The 24,419-nt window shown below is 47.8% G+C and overlaps 1 protein-coding gene across 1 annotated transcript in view; it reads right to left on the reverse strand.

The window, feature by feature from the left end:
- Positions 1-205: 205 nt before the first annotated feature.
- GLDN (gliomedin) overlaps positions 206-24,419 on the reverse strand; it is a 66,259-nt gene continuing 42,045 nt past the window's right edge. The window contains exons 3-10 of the mRNA XM_032297466.1: positions 23,807-23,824; positions 23,381-23,488; positions 12,483-12,629; positions 9,014-9,142; positions 6,371-6,451; positions 6,148-6,273; positions 4,586-4,736; positions 206-1,963 (exon numbers count right to left, since the gene is read on the reverse strand). Of these exons, the coding sequence (XP_032153357.1) occupies positions 1,486-1,963; positions 4,586-4,736; positions 6,148-6,273; positions 6,371-6,451; positions 9,014-9,142; positions 12,483-12,629; positions 23,381-23,488; positions 23,807-23,824 (1,238 nt within the window). The 3' untranslated portion in view covers positions 206-1,485. The remainder of the gene's footprint in view (positions 1,964-4,585; positions 4,737-6,147; positions 6,274-6,370; positions 6,452-9,013; positions 9,143-12,482; positions 12,630-23,380; positions 23,489-23,806; positions 23,825-24,419) is intronic.

Raw genomic sequence — 24,419 nt, forward strand, 5'->3', positions numbered from 1 at the left:
GCATTTAGGAACAAGTTCAACTGGATTCTCTCCTGGCATCCAAGGAGACTAGATCACATCCTCTAAAGCTATGTTAGAGAAAGAACAGCCCCTAACTGGCCTTTGTGGAGGATACTTCATCTTATCACCCTTCCCTTCTACCCAAAGGCACATCACATCCTATGTGGCTTCTTAGTCTAGAACAAAACAAAACAGAGTCTGGTTCTGATTTTTTCAAGAATCAGGCTCACTTTGTATTCTTTATCAGGAGTCAGCAGCATTTTTCCATAGAGGGCTAGCTAGCCAATATTTGAGGCACTGTGGGGCCACACACTCCTTGTTGCAATAACTCGACTCTGCTGTTGCAGAGCAAAAGCAGTCACAGGCCATACTGCATAAACAAATGAGTGTGGCTGTGCTCAGTAAAACTGTATTTACAAAAACAGGCAATGGACTGACTCTGGCCCAGTTCTACACAATAACCGCAAATGGCGCCTCTCTTTTGAACACTGCAAAGTGCTTCCCATGGTTCCAGCCAGATTAGTGTCTACCTACATAGCATTTAGTACTTTGATACTGGATCCACAGAAGAAGCATAAGAAGTCAGAGTGACCTGAGGACTTGGTGTTCATGATCCACAGCTACAAATCAGCATGATCAGAAACTGGGGGGAACCTGCAAGATTGTGATTCTGTTTTATTAAGAAACGTGGGCCAGGCACAGTGGCTTATGCCTGTAATCCCAGCAGTGGCAGACCAAGGCAGGAGGATCACTTGAGCCCCAGGAGTTTGAGACCAGCCTGTGAAACATAGCAAGACTCTCTCTATTTAGAAAAAGAAAACAACAACAACAAAAAATATCTTATTAAAAAAAAAACAAACCTGAGCATGCAGCTGTTGCTGGATTTTGCTAATCTCAGAGCTGCCCAATCAGCAGCTGAGGGTAATGATTATTCTGTGGTGGCAGGTGCAGATGCAAAGAAATGCAATAAATTATGGATAGTGTGATACTTTAGATGTCTTAAAGAGTCAATGCATTTTTTCAAAGAACAAGATATAAGTCAACACTGAGGGATTCACTACTCAAGCCACTGGACTTATCAATTCAAAGTTAAATTTGGTCAGCATGTGGCTAAAAAACTAAACAACAGAAGCAGATACATAAAAGTTGTGAGGATAGCAGCAGCCAAGAGTCACCAAATTTCCTACAGGTAAAAAAATCTTACCGATCACCTTAGCCAGCTGATTCAGATGACTAACGGGGAAACTAAGGCCCAAGGAGAAAGAGGTAACTTGCCAAGCAAATTGTGGAGACATCAACAAATCTCAGTCATTTCAACTTTCAATCTGTTGCAATTTCACTAAGGGGGGCTCACTGACCATATAAACGCTTACGTCACAAGTTTATGTTCTAAATATCTGGCTGCCCTTAAAAAGACAAGTTTCCTTGAGACAACTGGTCCCATAAAACACCTGAAATTTGCTGAAGGGAGCAGAATGCAGTCCATCAATGATTTAAGGTAGTTGACAAAAACTGCAAAGGATAAAGCATTAAATGGCCATCTTCCCATGAATATAAATACTTATCTCTCATGTTGTATGCTAACATGGCAAGAACAGACTGGGAAGTTCTCAAATCAAAGTTTGCATTGATCTGTTTCCCTCCTAACAAATCAAAGGCAAATGTGACTCTCATATCTTTGGTGTCTGTGACATAGAGGATTCCTTGGGCAATGAAGGCATTGCCGGCCTTGGATTTGGGGTACGTGGTATTGATGTGCTGCACCACTGAGAATGTCCTCTCATCTAGCTGTGCTACAAGAATGCTTGAGCCATCCACACTTGATGCATAGATAATCCAAAGGCCCTTTTCATCTACAGCTAGATTGAAGTACGTCTTGGAATTTGCAAAAAGGTATTTTCGATCAAAATACAAAGCATTTTCAAGCTTCAGAGTTTGAGATGTTTTCTTGCCAAATTCAAATCTGAAATATGCAAACAAAAAAAAGGAGACATGAGTCACTGTTTCTGTGGACGGAGGTGGCTGATCAGGCTCCTCTATTAAACTGAGTTAGTGGGTCTAGGGTAAGGGCTGGGGTTTTGCATTTTTTACAAGCTCCCGGGTAATGCCTGTTCTGCTGGTCCTTGGACAATGCTGTGAGCAGTGAGAGCATAAGAGGTGATAATTGGCTGTGCTAGCAGAGGCAACAGGGAGACAGTGGTGTGGTGTTGAAGAGAATACTCCCCACGGTCAGAATGAATTCGCATCTAGTGACCATTTACTAGCCATGTGACCCCCAGAAAATTACTTCACCTCACTAATGCTCAGATGATTGCTGACCTCCTGAAATGCCCCCTCAAAGATTTTTAGAGCTGCACGGGGGCTGTAAAAGAGGATATAGTCCAATCTTTTCATTTTATAAGCAAAAAATGAGAAGTGACTGGCCCATGAATACAAGTAAGAGGCAGAGCCGGAGGTGGAACTTAGGGTTTCTAAGTGTGGGAGTTGTTCCTTTACTCCTTGCTGAAATTAAAAAAAAAAAAAAAAAAAAAAAAAGGTTTTACAGCCAGCTAAGAAGAAAGTCACCAGCTGAGAAGGGCTGCTGCAAAGTCATGACTGTGAAGCCCATTTTCTTGTCAAGTAAGTGGCTGGACACCTTAAGCTATGGCATGAAATCTCATGCACCTTAGCTCCTGGAGGCGATCTGATTGGACAGATTCCAACTCTAGGCTGTATCATAAAAGTGAATTATAATTCAAAAGGTACCTAACTCCAGGAATGGAAGTTCAGGAACATAAGGCTAAACGAAAACACCAGAGGGTGCCATTGAGCAGCAGAAGAAACATGAAATGTGTGAGTCTGTGGATATGCATTTGATCCTAACGGACTTGAAATCTATTAAGAAACCATGAAGAAACTAGAGAGGAGTGAGGCTTGGGAAGGTCCCTGCCCATCTTAGTTCACAGGAATTCTCCTTCCTCTGAATACCTGGGGTTCAGTGCTGCCATTTGTCCCTGTCTGGTCCTGATACCTCACAGCTGCATTCCTTGGTGAGGCCCATCTCTCCCAGCCATAGCAGGGTCGAATTCAGCTCTGCCTCTCCATCAGGTCCAGACTCGTGGCCTGGCATACAGCAGTACAGGCCTCCTAACCACTGCGTCCAAACTTAGCCTTCTTAGAAGACACACCTCCTTAAAGAGGCCAATTCTCACTGTGGGGCTTATCTGCCACAGAACTCCCCCTGACCCTACCCGTGTGGCAATAGCCCTATATAACATGGCAGCAGGGAACCACAAGATTCAACAAGAAGCATCGGAGGAAAGAGGGTGTCTTGAGAGCAAGGACTGCTGAGCAAGTGGTAGGTCACTTGCCTTTTTCTGCTAGCACAAGACTGCCCAAAAGCATCAGCCAGGGAGGTGTAGAGATGATGGGGGTGTCACGTAGAGGGGAGTGAGAAGCAAAGGAGGGAATGCTTCCTGCCACGGCTGACGCCAATGTCCGATGTGTCTGTGGATGGAGGTGGTTTACTAGGCTTCTCTATTAAACTGAGTTAGCGGGTCTGTGGTAAGTGTTGTGTTTAGTGATGTGTCTGATCAAATTGCACACTACACTGGGAAACTTGCCCTATTCTAACCTGAGCATTCAAATGCCAAAGGTTGTTAAAGCTGGACCCCACTAAGGATAGGAGAAGGATGAGGGAAAGAGAAAGGACCATCTTCCCCCATCTTGTTTGGAATGAGTAGGACTGTGGCATTCATAATACTGGGTTTACTGTTTCAGATAGGGAAACAGCTAGAAGGACTCATAGTCTCTAGTCCATCATTTTAGTTGAGGACAGGGAGACACAGGAAGTGCTGTCTTTTGTCCAAGGCCATAGAGAAAGCAGAAGAGCTGGACCCAGAAACCAGGTGTCCTGGCTTTCGGTTCATTGCTCTCTTGATTTGCCCAAGATGACCTGCTTCTGCCTCAAAAGGCCAGAGCTTGATTTCCTCTTCTTGAACCATAAAGACAGAACTTCAGCAATTCTTGTGGGGAAGGCTCAGGGGCTGCACTGGCAGTGACTACCCAGGTGACCCTCCTCCCTTCCCTGTGGGAGAGCAGAGAGGGGCCTGGGAGGACTCCATCAGGATGACACATGGATCTGAAGGCAGAGACGCCTGACTTGGGGTTCAGTCCCCAGTCTTCAATGATCTCAGCTGTGACATGAAATTCCTCACACCCAAAGTTTGCCAAAACAAAACTTTATCAGGGAGTAGCAGCACATTCCAGCAGAGAGAGAGCTCTGAGTTTCCGCTGCTTCTCTCTCAGAGGATGAGGAAGCTGCGACCATCACCCCACTCCAGGTCGACTTCTCCCTGGCTCTGACCTTCCTTGGGGTATCCAGACCAGGAACAAATGCAGACCCCAGGCAGGGGCTGGGCCATGGGGCTCACTAATGTACCCTGTGATTCATTCATCAGTAAGCCCTGATTGACCTCTGTGTGTCAGCTCTAGGGACACAAAGATGATGAAAATGCAGTCCCTACCCCTAATTGCTCACAAAAGCACCACAGCACAGGTGCTGTATGAGAGGCATGAGAAGGTGACGTGGTCCAGAGTGACTCACCTCACTATGGTGCTGGAACCTCCTTTGTGGTAGTAGAGAGAGTTGTTGTGAACAGCGTGTCCACAGCCATGGAAATAATACGGGAGGTGGATGAAGGTGTAACTGCCATTCAGAAGAGAGGGCTGGTCCTTGAATTCCTTCACCATGATGCCTGTAGGAGCGAAGCCAGAAAGAGGCTGTTACTTGCTTCCAGCGATCACAGCTCGGGAGGGGGTCCTTGGGAGGAATTTCAGAGGAAGGGAAGTTGAGAGTGAAATGTTCCCTAAGGTCCCATGTCCAATGTGAAGAATCTAAGACTCCCAAACTCAAAGTCTAATTCTCCATATGAATTTCTGAAATATCCTTTAAAAGTGATGGGCATCAAATTGGCTTTGTTCCTCCTGGGAGAACTGTGTATCACACTCTTCCCCCCCAAACTCTATACTGTTTATCAAACTCTTCTTTTTTTCTTTTTCTTTTCTTTTTGAGATAGGGTATTGGCTATGTCACCCAGGCTGGAGTGCAGTGGTGTGATTCGGCTCACTGCAACCTCTGCCTCCTGGGTTCAAGCAATTCTTCTCCCTCAGCCTCCCAAGCAGCTGAGACTACCGGCATGGGCCACTATGCCCAGCTGATTTTTGTATTTTTAGTAGAGACAGGGTTTCACCTGCTGTCCAGGCTGGTCTCGAACTCCTGACCTCAAGGGATCTACCCACCTCGGCCTCCCAAAGTGCTGAGATTATAGGCGTGAGCCAACACACCCAGCCTCATTAAACTCTTTATGAGAATGGCACAGGCCTTCACCAGGAATGGCAGATATTTGGTGCTTGGGCGGTCACCTCTTACCTTCTCCCACCTCTTCCTGCATTGTGCGGCAGCCACTGCTAACATACAGTATTACTCTTCCTTTTTGAGTCCCCAGATTCTGGTATTCTGGGCAGTTACTACCAGCTGCCCAGTTGAATAACTGGCCTTGATGAAATACAGAAGTGATTTCTTCTCAGCTATTTCTCCTGCCAGTGAGTATGGCCAGGCCCCTTCTTTAACGAGGCCAGTGTTCCTACAGCAATTCCTGACCACGTCTCTTTGGAACAGTACAACTAGGGTCCAGCTCAGATGCAGTGTAACTGCAAGGTGAAACTTCACCTTCTTCCTGGGCTCTGTGTCCAACAGGTGGCTGGGAAAGACGGCCAAAAGTACTCTTCTGGGAGGGGGGCAACCTTAGAGAAAGATGGACGGTACACAAGGATTTGTCTGACAATTTTTTCACATTATGGTCTGGAGGTTTATGAGGCCTGCAGTCATAGTGCTATTCGTTTCCTTCTGGATGCTTGGCCTAAAACAGGCTATATGTGGGTTACCCTCATCATGCCCCTGTGACCTGAACTTCAAAGCTTGCCACCAGCATGTTCAAAGGAAGAAAGTTTTCTGCCCACTCATTGGTCTTTCTAAAATAAAGAGACATTTATTACACCAACTACCAGGGATTTCAGACACACACAAATAGAATACGCCTGAAGGTAGGCAACAGATGACAAATTCAGTTGCTACACAGACATGGGTCATCAGCCGAGTGCAAGTACCTGAAAAATGCTCCGTCACCCAAATCCGGTCATCACTCTTGTTAGCAGACTCTCTTATCCAAGTCCCAAATGTCTCTGACACTTTCAATACTTGCACTGGGTTTCCAATGGAAGTGATCATGGATTCTGCCAAAAGAAGAGAAAAGAATGTCACTTACCAGTCAATTATGACTTGAAGGCATTCAGTTTCTAAATTTCAAAACAGGAGGCTTTGTTTCTGTACCTGCTTGTGGGGAATGTTCACTGGCTTTCTCATCAGCTTTTCCAACCAAGGTATCATCATTTGGTATGGCACAGGTCTCACCTAACATGACAACAATAATCATCAGAGCAAATGATGCGGTTGGCACAGTGAGATTTGTTGGACTTTATAGCTGCTGCTCTCCTCTACCTCATTCCAGATTCTTGTCTCATAAGCAACCCTTGCAATAGGTCACCAGATTCCTTGGTTGTTTGCTTTTAAGCAACTCTAAGCCATAGCCTTCCAAATTATCCCCCTGCTTGTTGAGTTCCCAAGAAGCTTTCCATGAGCACAGTTGCTAAGATAATACAATCCCAAAAGGATGTCAGTAAAAGTGACAAAGTGACCTGAGCCAGCCTGTTCAAGGCCTCAGCAATTTGGGGAAATGAGAGGCTTGTGGACATCTTCCTGGCCTGTCTGGCAGGTGGTGTCACTATCATGATTGCATTGTTCTGGAAGGATTCTCACTTTCAGGGAAGGTGGTGGAAGCTGTGAAGCAGCAGCCCCAGAGAATGGGGTGGCCCACTTTATGCAGCATCTTCCTGGGAGAGGCATCGGAGGGAAAACACAGATTTAGAGGAAGAAGTAATCTAGATTCCATCCAGCCCAGAGACACAGAAGTCCCCTCATGACCATTTCCCCACTGTCTCTAAGGGCCTAGAGAAACACCGGTCCTTGACAGGAGCCTGGTTCAGATTGGCTTGAGGCTGCCGCTGAGCTGTGATTCATCCTCCTCGGCTTGTCAGTGTTCCCCTTAATGAATGGGCTGAATTCAGACCTTTGGTGAAGCCGTGCCTTAGGGTGGCAGCAAGGCAGAGGGAAGTGTATGAACGTGGCCATGGACTGGATTGCAGGCCCACTCAAATCCTGAGGGGTTCAAATCACCTTGTAGTTGCTTGACGGAAAGGGTAATCTAAAGGGCTTCTTTATCAGTAAAATAAGGGGGCCCAACCCTCCATGACCTCTAAGCTTCCTTCTAGCTGGATAAGCCTGTGTTTCCCTGAAGTCCTTCTGTCATCTGATGAGAGTGGTCTCAGGGATCTGTTACGACTTCTCATGGGCAATCCTGCTGCCCCCAGGGTTTCAATGGGGCTTTCCATTTAGGGAACTACAGGGTATTAAAGACATGGAGTTGGAGCAGGAGGGAGGGCCAAGTTCAGATGCAAATGCCTGGCAATCAAAGACTCATTTCTAGGAGGCAGAGTGGAAGATAAGATAATGCCTCTCATTTAAAGCCATTTTCATGGCTCTGGGTCCAGCCCCTGCCGACCCAGCCCCCAGGTAGATCACGCCAAACCCAGGAGACGGCTTCTCCAGACAAGGGCTGTCACTGGCTGGCAGAGCCCGTGGCGAATTAGAATTCTGCAAAAGCTCGGGTCAGAGCCCTCTTCTCTCAGGGGAGGTCCCACTCAGCTCATTCTTCAAGGGAAGCTGAGCAAAGGGCTGGTACTGATGTCTGGGGAGGAACTGCAGGGCAGCCCAGCGGAAGAGTAGCTCTGCCCTGGTCTCACGTTGCAGAATTAGAATCAGCCTACACTGAGTCGGATAGGGGGATGGTGCCATCTTAGAAAGCACAGATTCGCCCACTTTACGACAGTTAACTGCATGCACCCAATTGTCTTCCAGAAAGAACAGTGCACCAAACAGAGCTCAAGACTGTTTAGGAAAATAGCAGCAATGGCCACAGCAAGGCTGAGAAATTCCAGTGAGGAGCCTCCTTACGAGTGCCATTGAGGAGATGGCTGCAGGTGGCCCTCCTCATGGTTTCAGTAAAGTGACAGATCCTAGGTCACTCCTTTTGGGAAGAAGTCCTAGCATCACCCTAGAAGTATTTTCTTTTAATAGAATCCTCGATTTCCAATTAGCTTTCAACCCTGTGGCCACTGTGCCACAAAGTGGTTAAAGAACACGTCCTCTTGGTCCAGCAGAGGTCAAGTGTTCCTTGCTCTTGGCTGGCTTGACCTTGGGTCAGGTCTCAGTGTGAATTTCTATCTAAATGGAAGATGCCCTGAGAGCTGGGTTTGAATCCTAGCTCTTCCACTTACTCCTGGAGGTACCTTGGGCAAGTTCCTTAGCTCTCTGGGAGCTAAGGAATAGGATAGTATCAGTTTTACTATCTGTAAGTTAAATGCAATAATGATTCCAATATCATAGGATTGTTGTGAGAATTAAACAAGCACATAGCCCCGTGCCTGGCTCATTGCAGCACCACTGTCTCTATTTGTGAGGACTTAACCAACCCAAACTTCCCCTTCATCTCCTGAGCATCAGTCAATCTTCTCACTTCCCAAGAGTGCAAAAAGTTAGCAGCTTAGCTTTCCAGACTGTTTCTGGGGGGAGGGATGATCTGCTCATCTGAGCCCCTGACCTATCCTCTGGTAAATGAAGGAAGCAGGATGAGGGAAGGGGAATGGGAAGCCTCATTCTAAAACTGTCCCTGGTCCTTAGCCTAGGGGCGGAGACCTATAAGACCTCCTATGAGAAGGCTGCAAGAAGGGGACTCTTATTTTGTACAAAACCCTCCTCCCTCTATTAAAACAAGTCTGGCCACAGAGCCTGGGGTGCAGACCAAGCATTTGGGATAACAGACAGAGGTGGCAGGTCCTGTGGGGGAGGGGTGGTCACCTGGGCACTGGCCGTTGAACATGTTTGGCTGCCGAGGGCCTTTGGCTCTTCTGCTTCCAGGGGGCCCTGGAGGACCTGGAGGGCCTGGGGGCCCAGGAGGACCGGGTGGGCCTTGGTCCCCTTTGGCACCTGGAGAGAGAGAGAGAGAAAGGGAGAGAAGGAGGGAAGAGGGAAGGGGAGAGAAGGACAAAGAAGGGGAGGGAGTGAAAGGGGAGAAAGGAAGGGAAGAAGTGGGAAGGGAGGGAGGGAGCGGGGATGGATGGAGGGTAGGGGAAAGGAGGAGTGGAGGAAGGGAAGAGGGAGATTGATTAAGGGGGCTCTAAATATGAGCACAGAGGACTAACGAGCACTGCCCTGGAGCCTCACTGAGCTACCCCTCCTGGAGGTGACTTACCCTGGCACTTGTCTTTGCCACGTTCAGGAACAACCTACAGTAGGTGCTGAGTACCAACTGCGTGCCAGAGACTGTGCTGAGAGTTTCACAGTCTTCTGTCATTCTTCCCAACCACACTGTGAGGTCATAGTGTTATCTCCTTAGAAACTGAGTCTTGGAGAAGTGAAGTGACCTGCCCAGGGCTACAGCTGAAGACAGCGGAAGCACAGCTTGAGGTGTGTGTCTCTCTGCAAAGCTCATCCTTTTTCTGTTGGCCAGTGCCTGTGTATCTGAACCCTGACTGCCTATTGGAATCACCTAAAAAGCCTTCATGAAATTTTAATGCTTGGGTCCCATCTAGCACCAGTCAAATCCGAATGTCTGTGGGGAGGTTGGTCCGCTATATCATCTGAAGCATCTTCATATGTAGACAGGTATGAGAAGCACTGCTCTGTGTGGTTGAAGAAATTAGGAGCCCGATAGGTTCCAGTTCTGTTCAGCTTCATGATCTTGGGCAGAGAACTTAACCCTTCTGAGCCCCTAAATTTCTTCATCTCCAAACTGAGTCTCACAATTCCTGCCCTGTCCTGTGGGAATCAGGGAGGCCACTGCTGTGAGTGCTTTGACAGCTGTAATCCCTACACACTTGCAGGCAGCCTCTCCTCTAACTTCAGGTGGCCAATGTGGATGAAGGCCCCAGAAGGGCTGTTGGTTCTGGAGCTTTTGCAAAGATGGCACTGGCTGGAGTGTTCAGCCCTTTGGTTCTCCCCTCCTGTCCTGAGCTGAGATTGGTCAGCTAAGGTCTCTTTAGCTGCTTCCTCACAGCCAGACCAAATAAGCCTTTTCAGTCTCTCTACAGCAGGCAAGTGGAGCCACAGAAGCTGGAAGCAGGGATCTGCAGGCAGAGCAGAAGAGCCCCAGCCTCCTACGCCCTCTCCACTCTCCTCCACGCCCTCTCCACTCTCTTCCAGGGGACATCCTCTGCCCTGACCTGGCCTTTTCAATTGGGGTTCATAAAGGATGGTGCTTTTCTGAAGGATTTGTCATCACCCCTCACTTGGTCAGCAGCATGGGGGAACATGGTACTCTGCATGTGTAGATTTCCTATGTAGCTGAAGTGTAACATAATCTTATATTTTTCAAACATATTTATGTATATTACTCTGTCAAAACCCCTCTTAAATTTTACACGTTTTGCATAGCAACATCCCCTGTTCATGAAACAAAATGTACTAAACTCAGTTCGATGTTTCCTCGGTGCTTTGGCCTAAGCACAGTGCCTGGTAAACAGCAGGCACTCAGTCAAGTCCCAGAGGGTGGATAGACGGTTGGATGGGCAACTGATTCCGGATCATTATTCTGAACACCTAGCATCCTCCTAGCTTCCTGAGGACAGATGTTATGTCTTACTCATCTCCAGCTACTAGGTAAGTCTCTGATTCAGAAATAATGTTCTCTGGTATTTGATAATTCTTTATTGTCTTCATAGTTATATTTATATTGTTGTATTTTTATCATATAGGTGATCTCCAAAGTACTGTGCTTCTAAAATTCTTCTGCCTCCTGCTCCTCCATGAGAGTCAGCTGTCATCTGCTCTTTCCCCTGTGCTATTGTCTTTCTGGCTTGTTGCCCCTTACCCTCTTCTCCCACAAACACCAACTATCTGCTTTTACCCTGGGATGGAAAAGCAGCCACTGTATTTGTAAGGGAAATGCCCCTGATGACAGTAACCGAAGTGTATCCTTAGAATGACTCTGTATGGCAGATGCATCTGAACGCGTGCTCAGAGCTGGGGAATCTGGGAGTTGCCAACCCAGAGCTTCATTACTTGTTTTGAGGAACATCTGAGCCCCTGACCCATCCCATGGAACGGGGGCCATGCAGGCAGTTGAGGCCCTGAGTTTTGAGTTAAGTGAAGGGTGCTAGGTGGAGGTGGTTAAGGGGAGGGTGCTGATGTAGTATGAATGTCCTGCTCAAATCTCATGTTCCCCAGTGTTGGAGGTGGGGTCCATGGGAAGTCTTTGGATCATGGGGGCAGATCCCTCATGAATGGCTTGCATTGCCCCCTTGGTAATAAGTGAGTTCTTGTGAGACTTGGTCATTTAAGTGTGTGGCACTTCACATCCCACTCTCACTCTCTCTTGCCCCTGCTCTTGCCATTGATGTGCCTGCTTCCCCTTCACCTGCTGCCATGATTACAAGTTTCCTCAGGCCTCTCCAGAAGCTGAGCAGATGGCAGCATCATGCTTCTTGTATAGCCTGCAGAACTGTGAGCCAATTAATCCTCTTTTTTTTTTTAAATAAATTACCCAGTCTCAGGTATTTATAGCATAGCAATGTGAGAAGAGACTAGTACAGGCATTAAGTGAAAATGCCCGGTAAATTGCATGCTGTTTGCAGGTGGCTGAGATTTTCCTGCTCAGCCCACTGCCCCTGGGCTGCAGGTAAGGCAGTTAGCTCACCCAGTCCACTGCCCTGGGCTGTTTTTGTCCTAAGGTGGTTCTCCTGTCCACCCCATTACCACTGGACTCTCTCCCCTGTACGAGGCCCCCAGGAAAGCCCCATGTAGCAGTTGCTGGCCCCGGGTCTCTTCTTTGGATTCTTGAGTCTGTTGCCATCCTTACTGAGGTTGACTGGGGCTTTGCACAACAATATTTTGCCCCAGTCCTATGTGAAAAGGCCATTAGGTTCAGGGCCTGAGGATGGCTCGACCTCAACAGCAAATGCTTGTGCTTCCTGTCAGTTGTCCTCTGAGGTATTGTAAGTTGCTTGCTTACTTGTCTTGTTCTGGATTGTGCTGGATTTCAATAGATACATGGAAAAGAAACTTCCTTCATTCCATTGAAGTCAACCATGGCTTTTCGACCCAATTACCTGAACCACTTATGCTTAGATCCCAGATCTGGTCTTGCCTACATGGAATAACATGCTCAGGTTTCTCCTCTTTGAAAGCATAGAACTCCAAAACATGCTGCAAAACAGATGGCTTCATAAGGCCATAAAGGAGAAAAGACACAGGAGCTGCCCTTGTGTTTGAAACCAGGTGGTTCTCTGGGCACGCATGTCCTCAGAGAGCCAGAGCGCGCCCGTCTTACCTGCTAGGAGCACATCGTTGGACACATCTCCTTTGTCTCCCTTTTCTCCCTTCTGCCCTGGTGGGCCCTCATTTCCCTGCAGGCCCAGTTCACCAGGGTCTCCCTTTTCTCCCCTTTCCCCTGGATTTCCTGCAGCTCCAGGTATCCCTGACCAAAAAAGACAAAAGACATATTAGCCTATTGTGCAAGAAGTTCAGCATACCACTTTATTGTACTTTGTGCTTTTTGGGGAAGCAGATACACCAAACGCACAGCTTTTCATAACCATTTTAGAGTAGCAGTGTGGCCATACGTTCATTAAAGAACAGCATTTCTGGGTGGCTTTGCTGGATTATTTATTTATTATTTTTTGAGATGAAGTCTGGCTCTGTTGCCTAGGCTGGAGTGCAGTAGCATGAGCTCAGCTCACTGAAACCTCTGCCTTCTAGGTTTGAGAGATTCTCCTGCCTCAGCCTCCTGAGTAGCTGGGATTATAGGTGTGAGCCACCACACCCACCTAATTTTTATATTTTTAGTAGAGACAGGGTTTCCCCATGTTGACCAGGCTGGTCTTGAACTCCTGACCTCAAGTGATCTGCCCACCTTGGCCTCCCAAAGTGCTGGGATTATAGGCATGAGCCACCACACCTGGCCTGCTGGATTATTTTCAGAGAAATTTGGCCGAGCCAACAGATCGGAGAGAGGAGTGAACGGCAAGAGGGGCGACAACAGCAACACTGGAAAGAAGGTCAGGAAGGGCCTAATGAGAAGTCTGCAACCATGCTGCTCGGAGGGGTGTGTCCACGGCCATAATAGTGGGAGTTAAATACATGAGTTTATTCCCCACAACATGTTGGAGTGGTAGTCTGGGCAGTCATCCTTACTCTCATCTTATAGGTGTTGAAACTAAGGCCTACAGTGGTTATAACAGATGCTGCCAAATCAGAGCAGCAAAGCAAATCTCTAATGCCCTTTTCGGTGACATTCCAATGCAAAACACTTTCAATCACAATAATACTTTCAATCACAATAGCAAAACAGGTAAAGTTTGCTTTAAGACAACCATTAGTAAGGATGGTGAGCAAAAGGTAGTGGGTGAAATTTCTGCCTGTGTTCACAGGGAGCTACGACTACAGGAACTGCTGTCCTCTGCACACTGCTAGTCAAGCTCTAAGTTACGGCTTGTATCAGCCTTGGACCTGGGCAGTGAAAGCACCCCCTTGGATTGTCCCAGTTCACTGCTGGGAGGTAGTTCCCAGTGGCACAGCGAGGAGGACCTCAAATAGCCTATCACTTTCACTAAGATGAGGAGCCAAACGTCAGAGTTTTAGGAGATGGAGGTGGCTAGAATTTGCAAGATAGAAGAGCAGAGAGGAGACAGCTGTGTGAAAGAGCCCTGCTGATCTGCAGAGGGCTCTCTTGAACCTGTGACTGAGGGATGACTTGCACATGTGAGGGAATTCGAGGGCTGGGAAAGGAATTCACAGACCATTCACTACACAATTTTGGGGGTTCACATAGTAAAAAGTTCTCATTCCCACTGCCAACATGGAGAAATCTCAAAACACTGAAATAACGGGTAGAGTCCTTCAAAAAGTCTAGTGTAGTAGTGAGGCTAACTTAGCCCCGGCTTAAAGGATGCTGTGGACCCATCATTACAAAGCTTCAAAACAAGTTTCTAAAGGACCAAACTTATCTGCAAATGATTTAACCGCTTGACTCTATGCTTGCTGAGAGTCCAAAATTCGAATCATTCAGTTCATGTAATTCAGCGTATTAGCAATTTAAGCAAGAAAAATTATATGATCATCTCAAGGATATAGAAAAGGCATTTGATACAATTTAGCACCCATTCTTAATTTGTCATCAAACTAGAAATAGAACTTCCTCAGTCTGCAAAAGGGCATCTACAAAAAACCTACAGCTAGTGTCATCCTTAATGACGAAAAACAATGTTTTCTCCCTAAGATCAGAAACGAGGGTATCTAATCTCATCACTTTTATTTAACATCCTACTGAAGGTCCTAGCCAGAGCAATAATGCAAGGAAAAATAACTAAAAGGTGGATAGATTGGGAAGGATGGATGATGACTGTCTTTATTTGCAGATGTCATGAGTGCTTATGTAGAAAATCTCAAGGAATCTATAAAAAGGCCACTAGAACTCTTAATTATACAGTTATACAGGGTCCCTGAGAGGGGAAGTTAATTATCTAACATTGTACAAAGCTATTGCCAGATATGGATCAATTAACATGATACTCTATCTCAGGGAATATGTGCTCATTTTAACAACAGCTTGTTGGAGATATTACTCAACAGAGGTATTGCCCAAGTGGCAGAGATTTCAGTGATGGGGAGGTTAGCAAGTCATAATACCCTTCAGTTTATACCCAAATGCCCTGCACTGCCATCAGATTACTTATTCCCTAAAACAGCAGTCCCCAGCGTTTTTGGCACCAGAGGCTAGTTTTGTGAGGACAATTTTTCCATAGACGAGGATGTGGGGAGAGATGGTTTTGGGATGATTCCGATGCCTTACACTTATTGGAGCTTTATTTCTATTACTACACTCTAATATATAACAAAATAATTATACAACTCACCATAATGTAGAATCAGGGGAGCCCTGAGCTTGTTTTCACACAACGAGACAGTCCCATCCGGGGGTGATGGAAGACAGTGACAGATCACCAGGCATTAGATTCTCACCAGGGCTTGCACTCCTATGAGAATCTAATGCCACTGCTGATCTGATGGGAGGTGGAGCTCAGGGGTAATGTGAGCACTAGACAGGGGCTGTAAATACAGATGAAGCTTCACTCAGTTGTCTGCTGCTCACCTTCTGCTGTACACCTGGTTCCTAACAGGTCATGGACCGATATGGGTCTGGGGGTTGGGGACCCCTACCCAAAACATAAACCTGGAGCTCTTAGCACCTTTCATTTACTCTAGAGGAGTAATAAATAATCAAAATTGTTTCTGCTCTTCCATATTCATATTCATATCCCATATTCAAGGAACTATCCACAGATTATTCTAAGGAAGACAGCAGTGCATGAAAAAGCCTCAAAGTGTTGATCACTGTTAGAAGAAAACTGTAGTGAACAAAAATCATTTGCTAGATTTCAACCAACCAATAGAAAACCTTTGTGAAAACCATGAAATTTAGCTACATCTGGGAGTCAGAAAACCTGGGGTCCTCACCGCTACCAGTGGTAAGCTTGGGTGGTGGCTGCCCGTCCAGTGGAAGATGATGTGAAGAGGAGCAGGGGGTCTCTTCATTGTCAGCACTGGCTCTGCTATGGATTCAGGGGTCAAATTGTGCCTCTTTGAGGGGTCATCAGTTGTAATGCCTTCCTTAAAACAGCACCAAAAATCCATTGCACTGGCTCCCCCCAGCCTCAGTCATCAGGCCATTTGGCTGGAAAATGGTTTACTCACTTGAAAGGGGCCCTTCTGCCAGGCCCTCTGTGTGAGAAGACGTTCTTTTGTCAGTTTTAAATAGGCAATTTGGCACTTTATCTGAAGGAGATAAAAGATGAGGGCATTGCCATAGAGTCCAGCCCGCACAATGCACCAAGTGTAACTCACACCTTCGAAAGGTCTCACATGACCCAGATTTAGCAGTGCTCAGGGAAATGGTATCTGCTGGTTACCGCAGGGACATCTTTTTCAGGCATTTATTAAAGTCACAAACAGCCTTCTGCATCATCTGATTTCTCCTTCCTTTCTTTTATTCCTTCCTCTTGTCTTTTCTTTCTCGGAAAGGCCATATGTGAAATAGGGAAATGTGCCTGCTCTCGGGCAGCTGTTGTAATGCAGCCCCTACAGGAGCAGGTATTTAAAGCTCTTCAAGGTCTTTGCTTAAGGCTGTATTTTGACTCCAATTGGGGAAGGCATGATCATTTTTTAGCTTTCATTAAGAAAGTGTTGGGGACATTTAATCTGCATAGAGTTTGCCTTTGCCCTCTTGTCCACCATGGCACTGACAAAGCATCCCCTTGTCTTTGTTGGTAAAATTGCCCTGGCTGTGCTTTGGCTGTGGTATGTCGGAAATGAAATACCACCTAATCGTGATTCACCACCAGGATCCTACGTGTGGCATTTTTCACCCTGCCCTGGCCCAGTGAAGGTCAGGGATGCTGGCTGTGCACAGTGGCAGCTATGACACGATGCGATCTGGACCCCTGGCTGGCTTTGAGTCAGCACTTTCTGCCAGAGAAGGAAGGCCCAACTCTGCCTGCCTAACTTGTGCTACGAGTGGCTTGCTGGCATTTCTTTTCCCTGGTGTCGCCCACTCAAAACAAACAGTTTCATTAGCATTTGAGTTTGGAGTTGTGTGATATCTCTGGGCTGAGGTCGACTCTCGTCTTCACAGTAGGGGGTGAGGGAGGAGGTTTTATTTTCGGCAGTATCATCTGTTGCTGACTAAGACGGGGGAAAGGGGGCTGGAGGGTGTCACACAAAACCCAGTCCTGAGACACGAATAAGGAGGAGGGCTTTCATTTCTGTTTTTATAAGAATTTGATTTTTAGAGAAGACTCTGCAGCACTAACTCGTAAGTGAGAAAATGAGAGGCAGATGGAAGGAAAGAGAATGCTTGATTCTGAGGCAATGGCATGTCATACTTCATAGACGATGCTGGCTGCACAGTTGACAACATTTAGGTTTCTTTCAGTTCTGACTCTTCTCTTCAAATCTAAGTGGGTGTTTCCAAATGAATACAGAACGCTTCAGTTAGGTTTCCTTTTGGTCTAAATAAAGTTTCTCCTTCCCCACTTTTGAAAACAACAACAACAATAATAATAGCTAACCCCAGTATAGCACTTACACTGTGTCACATCCTCTTCTAAGCACTTTATGTGTACATATATATGTGTGTGTGTGTGTGTGTATATATATATATATATATATATACACACACACACACACACACACACACGAACTCATTTAATCTTCCTAATAACACTATGAGCTTAATACTATCAGTGTCCCCATTTTACAAATAAGGAAATTGTGGCACAAAGTGATGAAGTAACTTATCCAGGGGCATACTGCTAGTAAGCAGAAGAGCCGGGACCCAAACCACCTGGCTCCGCTCTTCCACCATCATTCTTAGCTTTTCTAAGGTCAGAACCTGAGAAGCTTTGATGTGTCAATCTTCTAGAAACCACTGTTAGGCTACAGAGCTTAAGCTCTGGTTTCATCAGAGCAGTCTTATAATGGCTCCCGGTTGTCTCCTGCATAGGTGGAGCTGAATGCCCTGACCTTACTTTGAAGGCCATTACCCCCTAGTCCTACCCCAATCTAGCCAGGGTCCCCACTAGTACCCAGGGGTGCCCTCATAATCTGTGAGCCTAGGCCTTTCTGTTCTCTCCCCATGATTAATGCTGCAGTATCTTCTCTAAAAATCAAATTCTCAGAAAAAAACCAGATGAAAGCCCTCCTTCTTCTTTGCGTCTTGGGACTGGGTTTTGTGTGACATTCCCTGGCCCTCGTTTCCCCGCCTTTCCCACTGCTCCTCTACTTATGTCCAAGCTGCTGATACTCTTCCCTCTCGTCCTTTACACTTAGCTCTGTTTGCTCATCATCTGCACAGAGAAGTTTGGCTTTTTCTTCTGGCAGTATTGCCCACTATGGAGTATTAAGCGGTCTTCCAACCAGAAAAAATAGTTACCGAGTACCTGCTGTTGCCCGGGATATCTTCTCTTTCAGCTGGTTTGTGAGGAAGCCCTTGTATACAGACACTATGTTCTATTCTTCTCATTGGTGCATTCATGCATGCATTCATTAATTCATTCTTCATTCATCAATTCATTCTTCATTCAACAATTATTTATTGAACCTTAGCTGGGCCCTAGCTAAGAGATTTGATGAATAATAAAAGCTATAAAACATAGTCCCTATCTTCATAGACTAACACTATAGTAGAGTATTTAAAACCAGAAACCATATTAGAGTTGTTATAACCCAACCTCTTCTGGCTACACATGAGGCAGTCAAGGCCTCATCTTGGAGTGACTTGCCCAGGGCCTGAGGGCCAGTAAGGGATCAAGGCAAGAGCTCCTAGAACTCTTTCCACCGTTCCCTTCTGCCTTGAAGGCAGGGAACAAGAGGGACAAAATCAACTGTCTCTGACTGGCAGGTTATTACTCATTGAACTGCATGTTCTCAACAATATCCTGCAGGCCTTTTTGAAAGGCTGGAACCCTCCCAACCCCCCCCCCCCCCCCCCCCACCCGCGCCAGGAAGACTCAGCCTTGGAGCTCAGGTTGGAGGGTGTCTGAAGCCCTGTATTCTCAATCATTAACTACACCAGCGCCCAGGGCCCAGGCTTCCTTCCTATATGCTCCTGCTCTTCGGCACTTCCAGTAACCCTGCTCTCACAACAGGGCTCAAGCCCCTCAAGTATGGAAACTGACGAGTCACTGTGGTTAAGAGCGGGGGTCCAGAAGTCAGAGAAACCTAGATTCAAGTCCTGCCTCCTCCACTTATTAGCTTTTGACATTAGACAATTTATATCCTATCATTCAACCACGAATTTATTGAGCTTCTTGACAGAGTGTTCCAGGCACCGAAGGTAGAAACTAAGCAAGACAGACACGCCCTGACTCTCACAGGTCTCACATTCCACTTGGGGAGCCAGTCCATCAGGGCAACAGCAAATAGTCACCACGGGGTGATTTCAGGGAGGGATCGATATTTCAAAACAGCAGGGGATGACAGAGTAGGTGAGACAGGCCAGGCACAGTGGCCAGGGATGATCTCATGTACAAGGTGACATCTGAGCTAAGACCTGCAGCCTGGGAAGACAGGGGAAGGCAGGGAGAGGGCATCAGGCAGTGGGCACAGCTCACTGTGCCCTAGTCCCACCCCAATCTACTCTGGGTCCCTAGTGGTTTGTGTGCAAAGGCCCTGGGGCAAGGGAGGCTTGGCCTGTTTGAGGAGGAGAGAAGTATCTTCATCTGGAAAGAGCATGGCTAACAAAAGCATTTGTGCCCTTGGGTTGTTTTGAGGACTACATGAGCTGCGTGTACCGAGGCCTTAGTGGAGTGTCTGGCAGTAAATGCTGGCTGTGTATTATGGTTCCAAACTTTGTTGCTAGGGGGCACATCCCACCCTAACTGGGTCCCTAACACTGTGGAACACAGGCCCTTTTTCCTTTTCTTGGAAATAACACTTGTTCCCTCTTTGTGGAATGTACTCCCACACCTCCCCTGCCCCATCCCTGCCAGCAAACCATGAATGATTGTTTAACTCTCAGTTTAAATGATGGCCCTTCCTTCTCCACACTCACAGCATTGGCCTGGCAGGTTGCATACCCATGTGAGGACCTGCAGTGCCATCCTGGGAGCTGGCTGCTTATCCAAAAGCTCTGAAAGGGCCTGGCACCAGCCTCCAACCTCACCTGGCTGTGTGGTCCTGCCCTTCTGTGTGTGCTGGGCCTCCCTTCACGTCTGGCCAAGCTGTTACCTCCCTACCCTCCCTCTCCATCACGGTACCTTGGAGAACCTTGTTCTTCGCTTCAAACACACATCTCATGTTGAGGTGGTAGGTGGAGCACCTTGTTCTTCGCTTCAAACACACATCTCATGTTGGGGTGGTAGGTGGATGTGACTGTTGTCTGCTGATAACTATTTATCGATGAATGTCCCCACCCTCTCCTGGTGCTCCTCTCACTGCTCAGTCCCCACCTCAGTGTCCTTTGCCAACTCATCCCCTTCTGCTTGGTCACTTGAGGTTGGAGCTTCTCAGGGCTGAAGCCCAGTGTCTCCTCTCCTGACAGGCTCTCTCCCTAAGTGACCTCACCCCTGCTCACATGCCCAGATGCCTCAAAGATGCCCTAGTATACACCTCTCTCCCCAGGCCTCCTCCAACTGCAGACCTGTTTTCCAAGGCCACCTCCCCACCTCCTCCTGGATACCTCAGGGCATCTCAAACTCAGCACATCGCACGCAGTCCACGATTGTCCCTTTAGATCTGAGTTGAGTGCGGGACTCCCCAGTTCAGGCAGGAGCAGCTCATTCAACCATTCAGTAAAGCAGGATGGCAACCTCAGAGTCACTCTTGATGCCTCCCTGACCCCCTAACTCCCATATCCACCATCCACCGGGAACTGCTGGCTTTACTCCTAAATATCACTTACCCCTGTGGGTCTTTCCGCCCCTGCCCGCTGTCCTCCGCCTACGGAGGCCGTCTCCCTGCCTCCACCCTGGCTCCCTCACCTGCCCGTTCCAGTGTGCTCTGCACGCAGCAGCCACAGTGGCATTTAGAGAGGCAGATCTGATTCCATCATTCTCTCCCATTTGACAGTTCTCTGGGGCTTCTCGTGGCCCTCAGGAGGAAGCCTGGTTTCCCTCAGTGGCCCTGCTGCCTCTGGTCCCTCCTCCCTATCCGTTCTTAGCAAGAGAAGGGTAGAAAGGGAATCTGTCCCAGGGCTCAGGAGTGGGTGGAGGAGGGAAAGTGCATCCTCAGGGCTTTGGCAGGGTGACAGGACAGTGTGGCTCTTTGTCTGCAGCCTGAGCTGGACCATGACTGAGCGATCCCGTAGAACTGGGCTCTTCAGATAACCTTTGGTGGCTAGTCTCCCACTTCCCCTGGCCTGGGACAAGGACTCCCTGTGGGGGCCTCGGACACTCAACTTTTACCCTTAGTATGAGTGGAGGCTTCTCAGTTAACGCTGCCGACCCCTAGAGGCCTTACTCTCTGGGAGTCTGCTGCAGAGAAGGGTCTGTGTCGTTGCTGCACTTCCTATGGGACCTCCCAGAAACCAAGGATTGGGGTCACCCTCTAGTGACAAACAGAATCCAACACCTTCTCCCTCCTCTGCTGCTGTCCTCTGTTCCAGCCTCTGCCCTTCCCTCCTGCGTCCTCTCAGCACAGCTGCTGGGCCGTCCTCTCACCCATACGTCAGGCACAGCACTGCTCCGCTTCACAGCCTCCCCGTTTTCCTCTGAGTACAAACCACAGTCCTTAAAATGCCCAAGGCCAACCTGATTTGGCCTAGTTACCTCTCTGATCTCAACTAGACTAGGCTAACCACTCAGCCTTTCTGTAGGTGTCCTGGTGACTTATACGCTCGGCCCAGAGCCCTCTGTCCCGAAACCCTGAGACCCTCTCTTACCTCCTCCAGGTATTGGCTCGAAGTTCCCTGCTCAGGAAGGTCTTACTTGGCCTCTCAATCTAAATGTACCACCTCCAACTCCACATAAACTTCCTACCCCTTTCTATGGTATTTTTTCTCCTGAGCATTTCTCACCATGGAACAGGCCATATATTCTGTTTATTTATCTTATTTACTATTCATCTCTCCCAACTAGAATGTAAGCCTCCTGGAGGTGGGGGGGTGGGGGTGGCTTATATCTGCGTCTCTGGCATCTAGAATGGTACCTGCCAAATAAATATGTGCTCCATAAGCGAACACAGTTTTTCTTTTCTGCACTCCCTGGGTTGCGGGGTGCATGCTAAGCGCATCCTCAAGGCCAGGATCTGTCTCAAGTCTTTTTGAAAACCATCCCTTTCCTACATGCCCTCCTGCCCCTGAGCCTGCCCTCATCATGCCCATTGCTGAGGCCTCAGGACTGAATCACATTTTTGGAGTCTTCCCAGGATAAGCCAATCGTCATGATTATTCTACAGCAATGGTCGTGTATAATTATAATCATTATCCTATATGAACAATCCACTGCTACTCTGTAATTCCAATGGTAATTGCTGGCCTTCTGAGGACTGAGCTGGCTTGGACGGTGTGTGCCCATTTTCTCTGAAGCTACCCTCTGGAACATAAGCAGGTAGGCACTGCCAAGTGGCAGAGGTGCTCAACAATTTTTCCCTCTCCACGGACCCTTACTTCAATTGCTAATGAGAATAAGGGTGGAGGTCACCCAAGGAGTAATGCTGTCTGGAAGAATTTTCTACCATTTCTTCTAGTCTAGGGCCAGTCCGAGTGATTTCGGGTAGCAGAGCCAAAAGGTTGAAAACGAGACAGTGCAGTGGAGTCTCTGGCTGAAAACAACCTCTCTCTGCCGTCAACAGTGGCCTCGATAGGTGGCTGAGAGCCAGGCCTTTGTGGGAGTCTCCTGAGTAGTTTCTCACCCCCTGTCTTTGAGCCCCACCATGGCATGTGCCAGCTTTCTTCAGGTAAACCTGCCTAGGCCCTGGCTCCCTGGGACTGGTGCTCAGAGCCCTTCAGAATCTTCCCCTTCTGTGCTCCGGCCTCCTGCCAGGCCCTGCACCAGCCCCTGCTTCTCACTTTTCCATGGGCACATCTGACACCTTGGTGCTTCTGGGCCTTTGCTCCAGTGGTGGCACGGCCCTGCGCTTAACAGGGCAAAGGAATCTCGCCTGAGATGCCAGCCATGTCTTTGTAGTTATCCTGTAGACCCTGAAGAGGGGACCCCGTGACCTGAGTGCTGGCCTCAGAGGGGCTGAGATGCTGCCTTTCTACTCAAGCAGTTTGAGCTATTCCTCTAGCAAAGAAAAGCCTTACCAGGGGCCAACATCAGTCCACTGATTTTCAACCAAACACAGATTTGCTGGGCAGGAGGAGGCAATAGAAGGCAAGGCAAGAGCTGAGCCTCGAAAGAGAATGCACCAGCACCAGCTGTCACAGGGACCACGGAGCGTCCCTCCCAGGGCTGTGGGCTCCTGCTCCCTCCACCTCCCATCTGCAGCAGAAGGGTGGGAGTCAGTTCCCAGGAGACGGCTTCTCCAGTCTGAAATAAACGTTTGCCAAGATGGGACCAAGAAGTATACCCTTGGTGTCCCAGAACACAATGGCTTCTAGGTAAGAGTTAAACTGGCCTTTTGTGCAGAGGTGAAACACCTTACCTCTGCTGCACACAGCTTTAGTCATCCAAAAATGCAATCATGGAGGTAAACAACAGGAAAATTAATTAGAACAGTTGCCCACAATACCCATTTTTCCTCTTTTTCCATTTGCTCCTTTTTCTCCTTTTGGGCCTTGAAGACCAGGCTGTCCATCTGATCCATTGTGTCCTGGCAACCCGCCAGCTCCTGGAGGTCCTGCATCAAAGCACGGAAACAGGGACATTAAAAAAAAAATCTTCATTGAAGCTACTGTGATTTCCTCTACCAGTGAAACAGCGGGCATCAATGCCTTTTCCACATCCTCTCCCACTTCTTCCCTTCCTTCTCTGGCTGAAGCAGTGCCAAGAAGGGGATGGTGATGGCAGAACCTCAGGTAAGGGGCGCCAAGAAGGAGACACACAGCCAGGACTGTCTCAGGCTCTCACCCTCCCCACATCTGTCCTGGCAGAGAGATCCTAGGGCTCTGGCCACCCACAGCTGCCCCTTGAACTAGAAAAGTCCATAGGCTCTTACCTGGTGGTCCAGGAGGTCCTGTAACAGAAAAAAAATTTAGATGAGAAACCTTGGGTTGAAGAAAGAGAAACCAGCACTGAACCCAGAAAACAAAAAGCACCCTCCCACCTTTGAATCTCCTAATCATCTACTGACCCTAAGGAACAGATTCCACACCTTCTATTTAGAACTCATTACATTTGGCCAAAAGATCCTTTAAAATAATTCGACAAAGACCCATTTGCCAATCAAACCACTTTTGCTTAAGTTTCAATGAACCAAGATTAATTTCTGAGCTGGCCTCACTGTAGATTCACAAATTAGTCATCTCTCAAGCTGTCAGCCTCATAAACGGAGGGCCAGTAACAATGCTGGTGGGACGAGTGCAGCCCGAGCACAGGGGGTTAGCGAATGATGGTGCTGTCATTGCGGGACTGAGATTTGGCTGTCCCAGGAGTCGCTTCAAGTGCTCTCATGTGGCTGGCTTGTCTCCTCTGAGCCACTGGAGGGAGCTGGAAGTGGAAGCTGACTAGCTAGATTTCTCTTTTGTTACATAATATAGCTTGAGAAAAATTGAGAGCGCAGATCAGGTAACAAATACCTTTCTTAGCGTGTATATACCCAAGGATCTAAG

This window comes from Sapajus apella, unplaced genomic scaffold, assembly GCF_009761245.1.
Source record: "Sapajus apella isolate SASKATOON/1434 unplaced genomic scaffold, GSC_monkey_1.0 scaffold37, whole genome shotgun sequence".
NCBI lineage: Eukaryota > Metazoa > Chordata > Mammalia > Primates > Cebidae > Sapajus > Sapajus apella.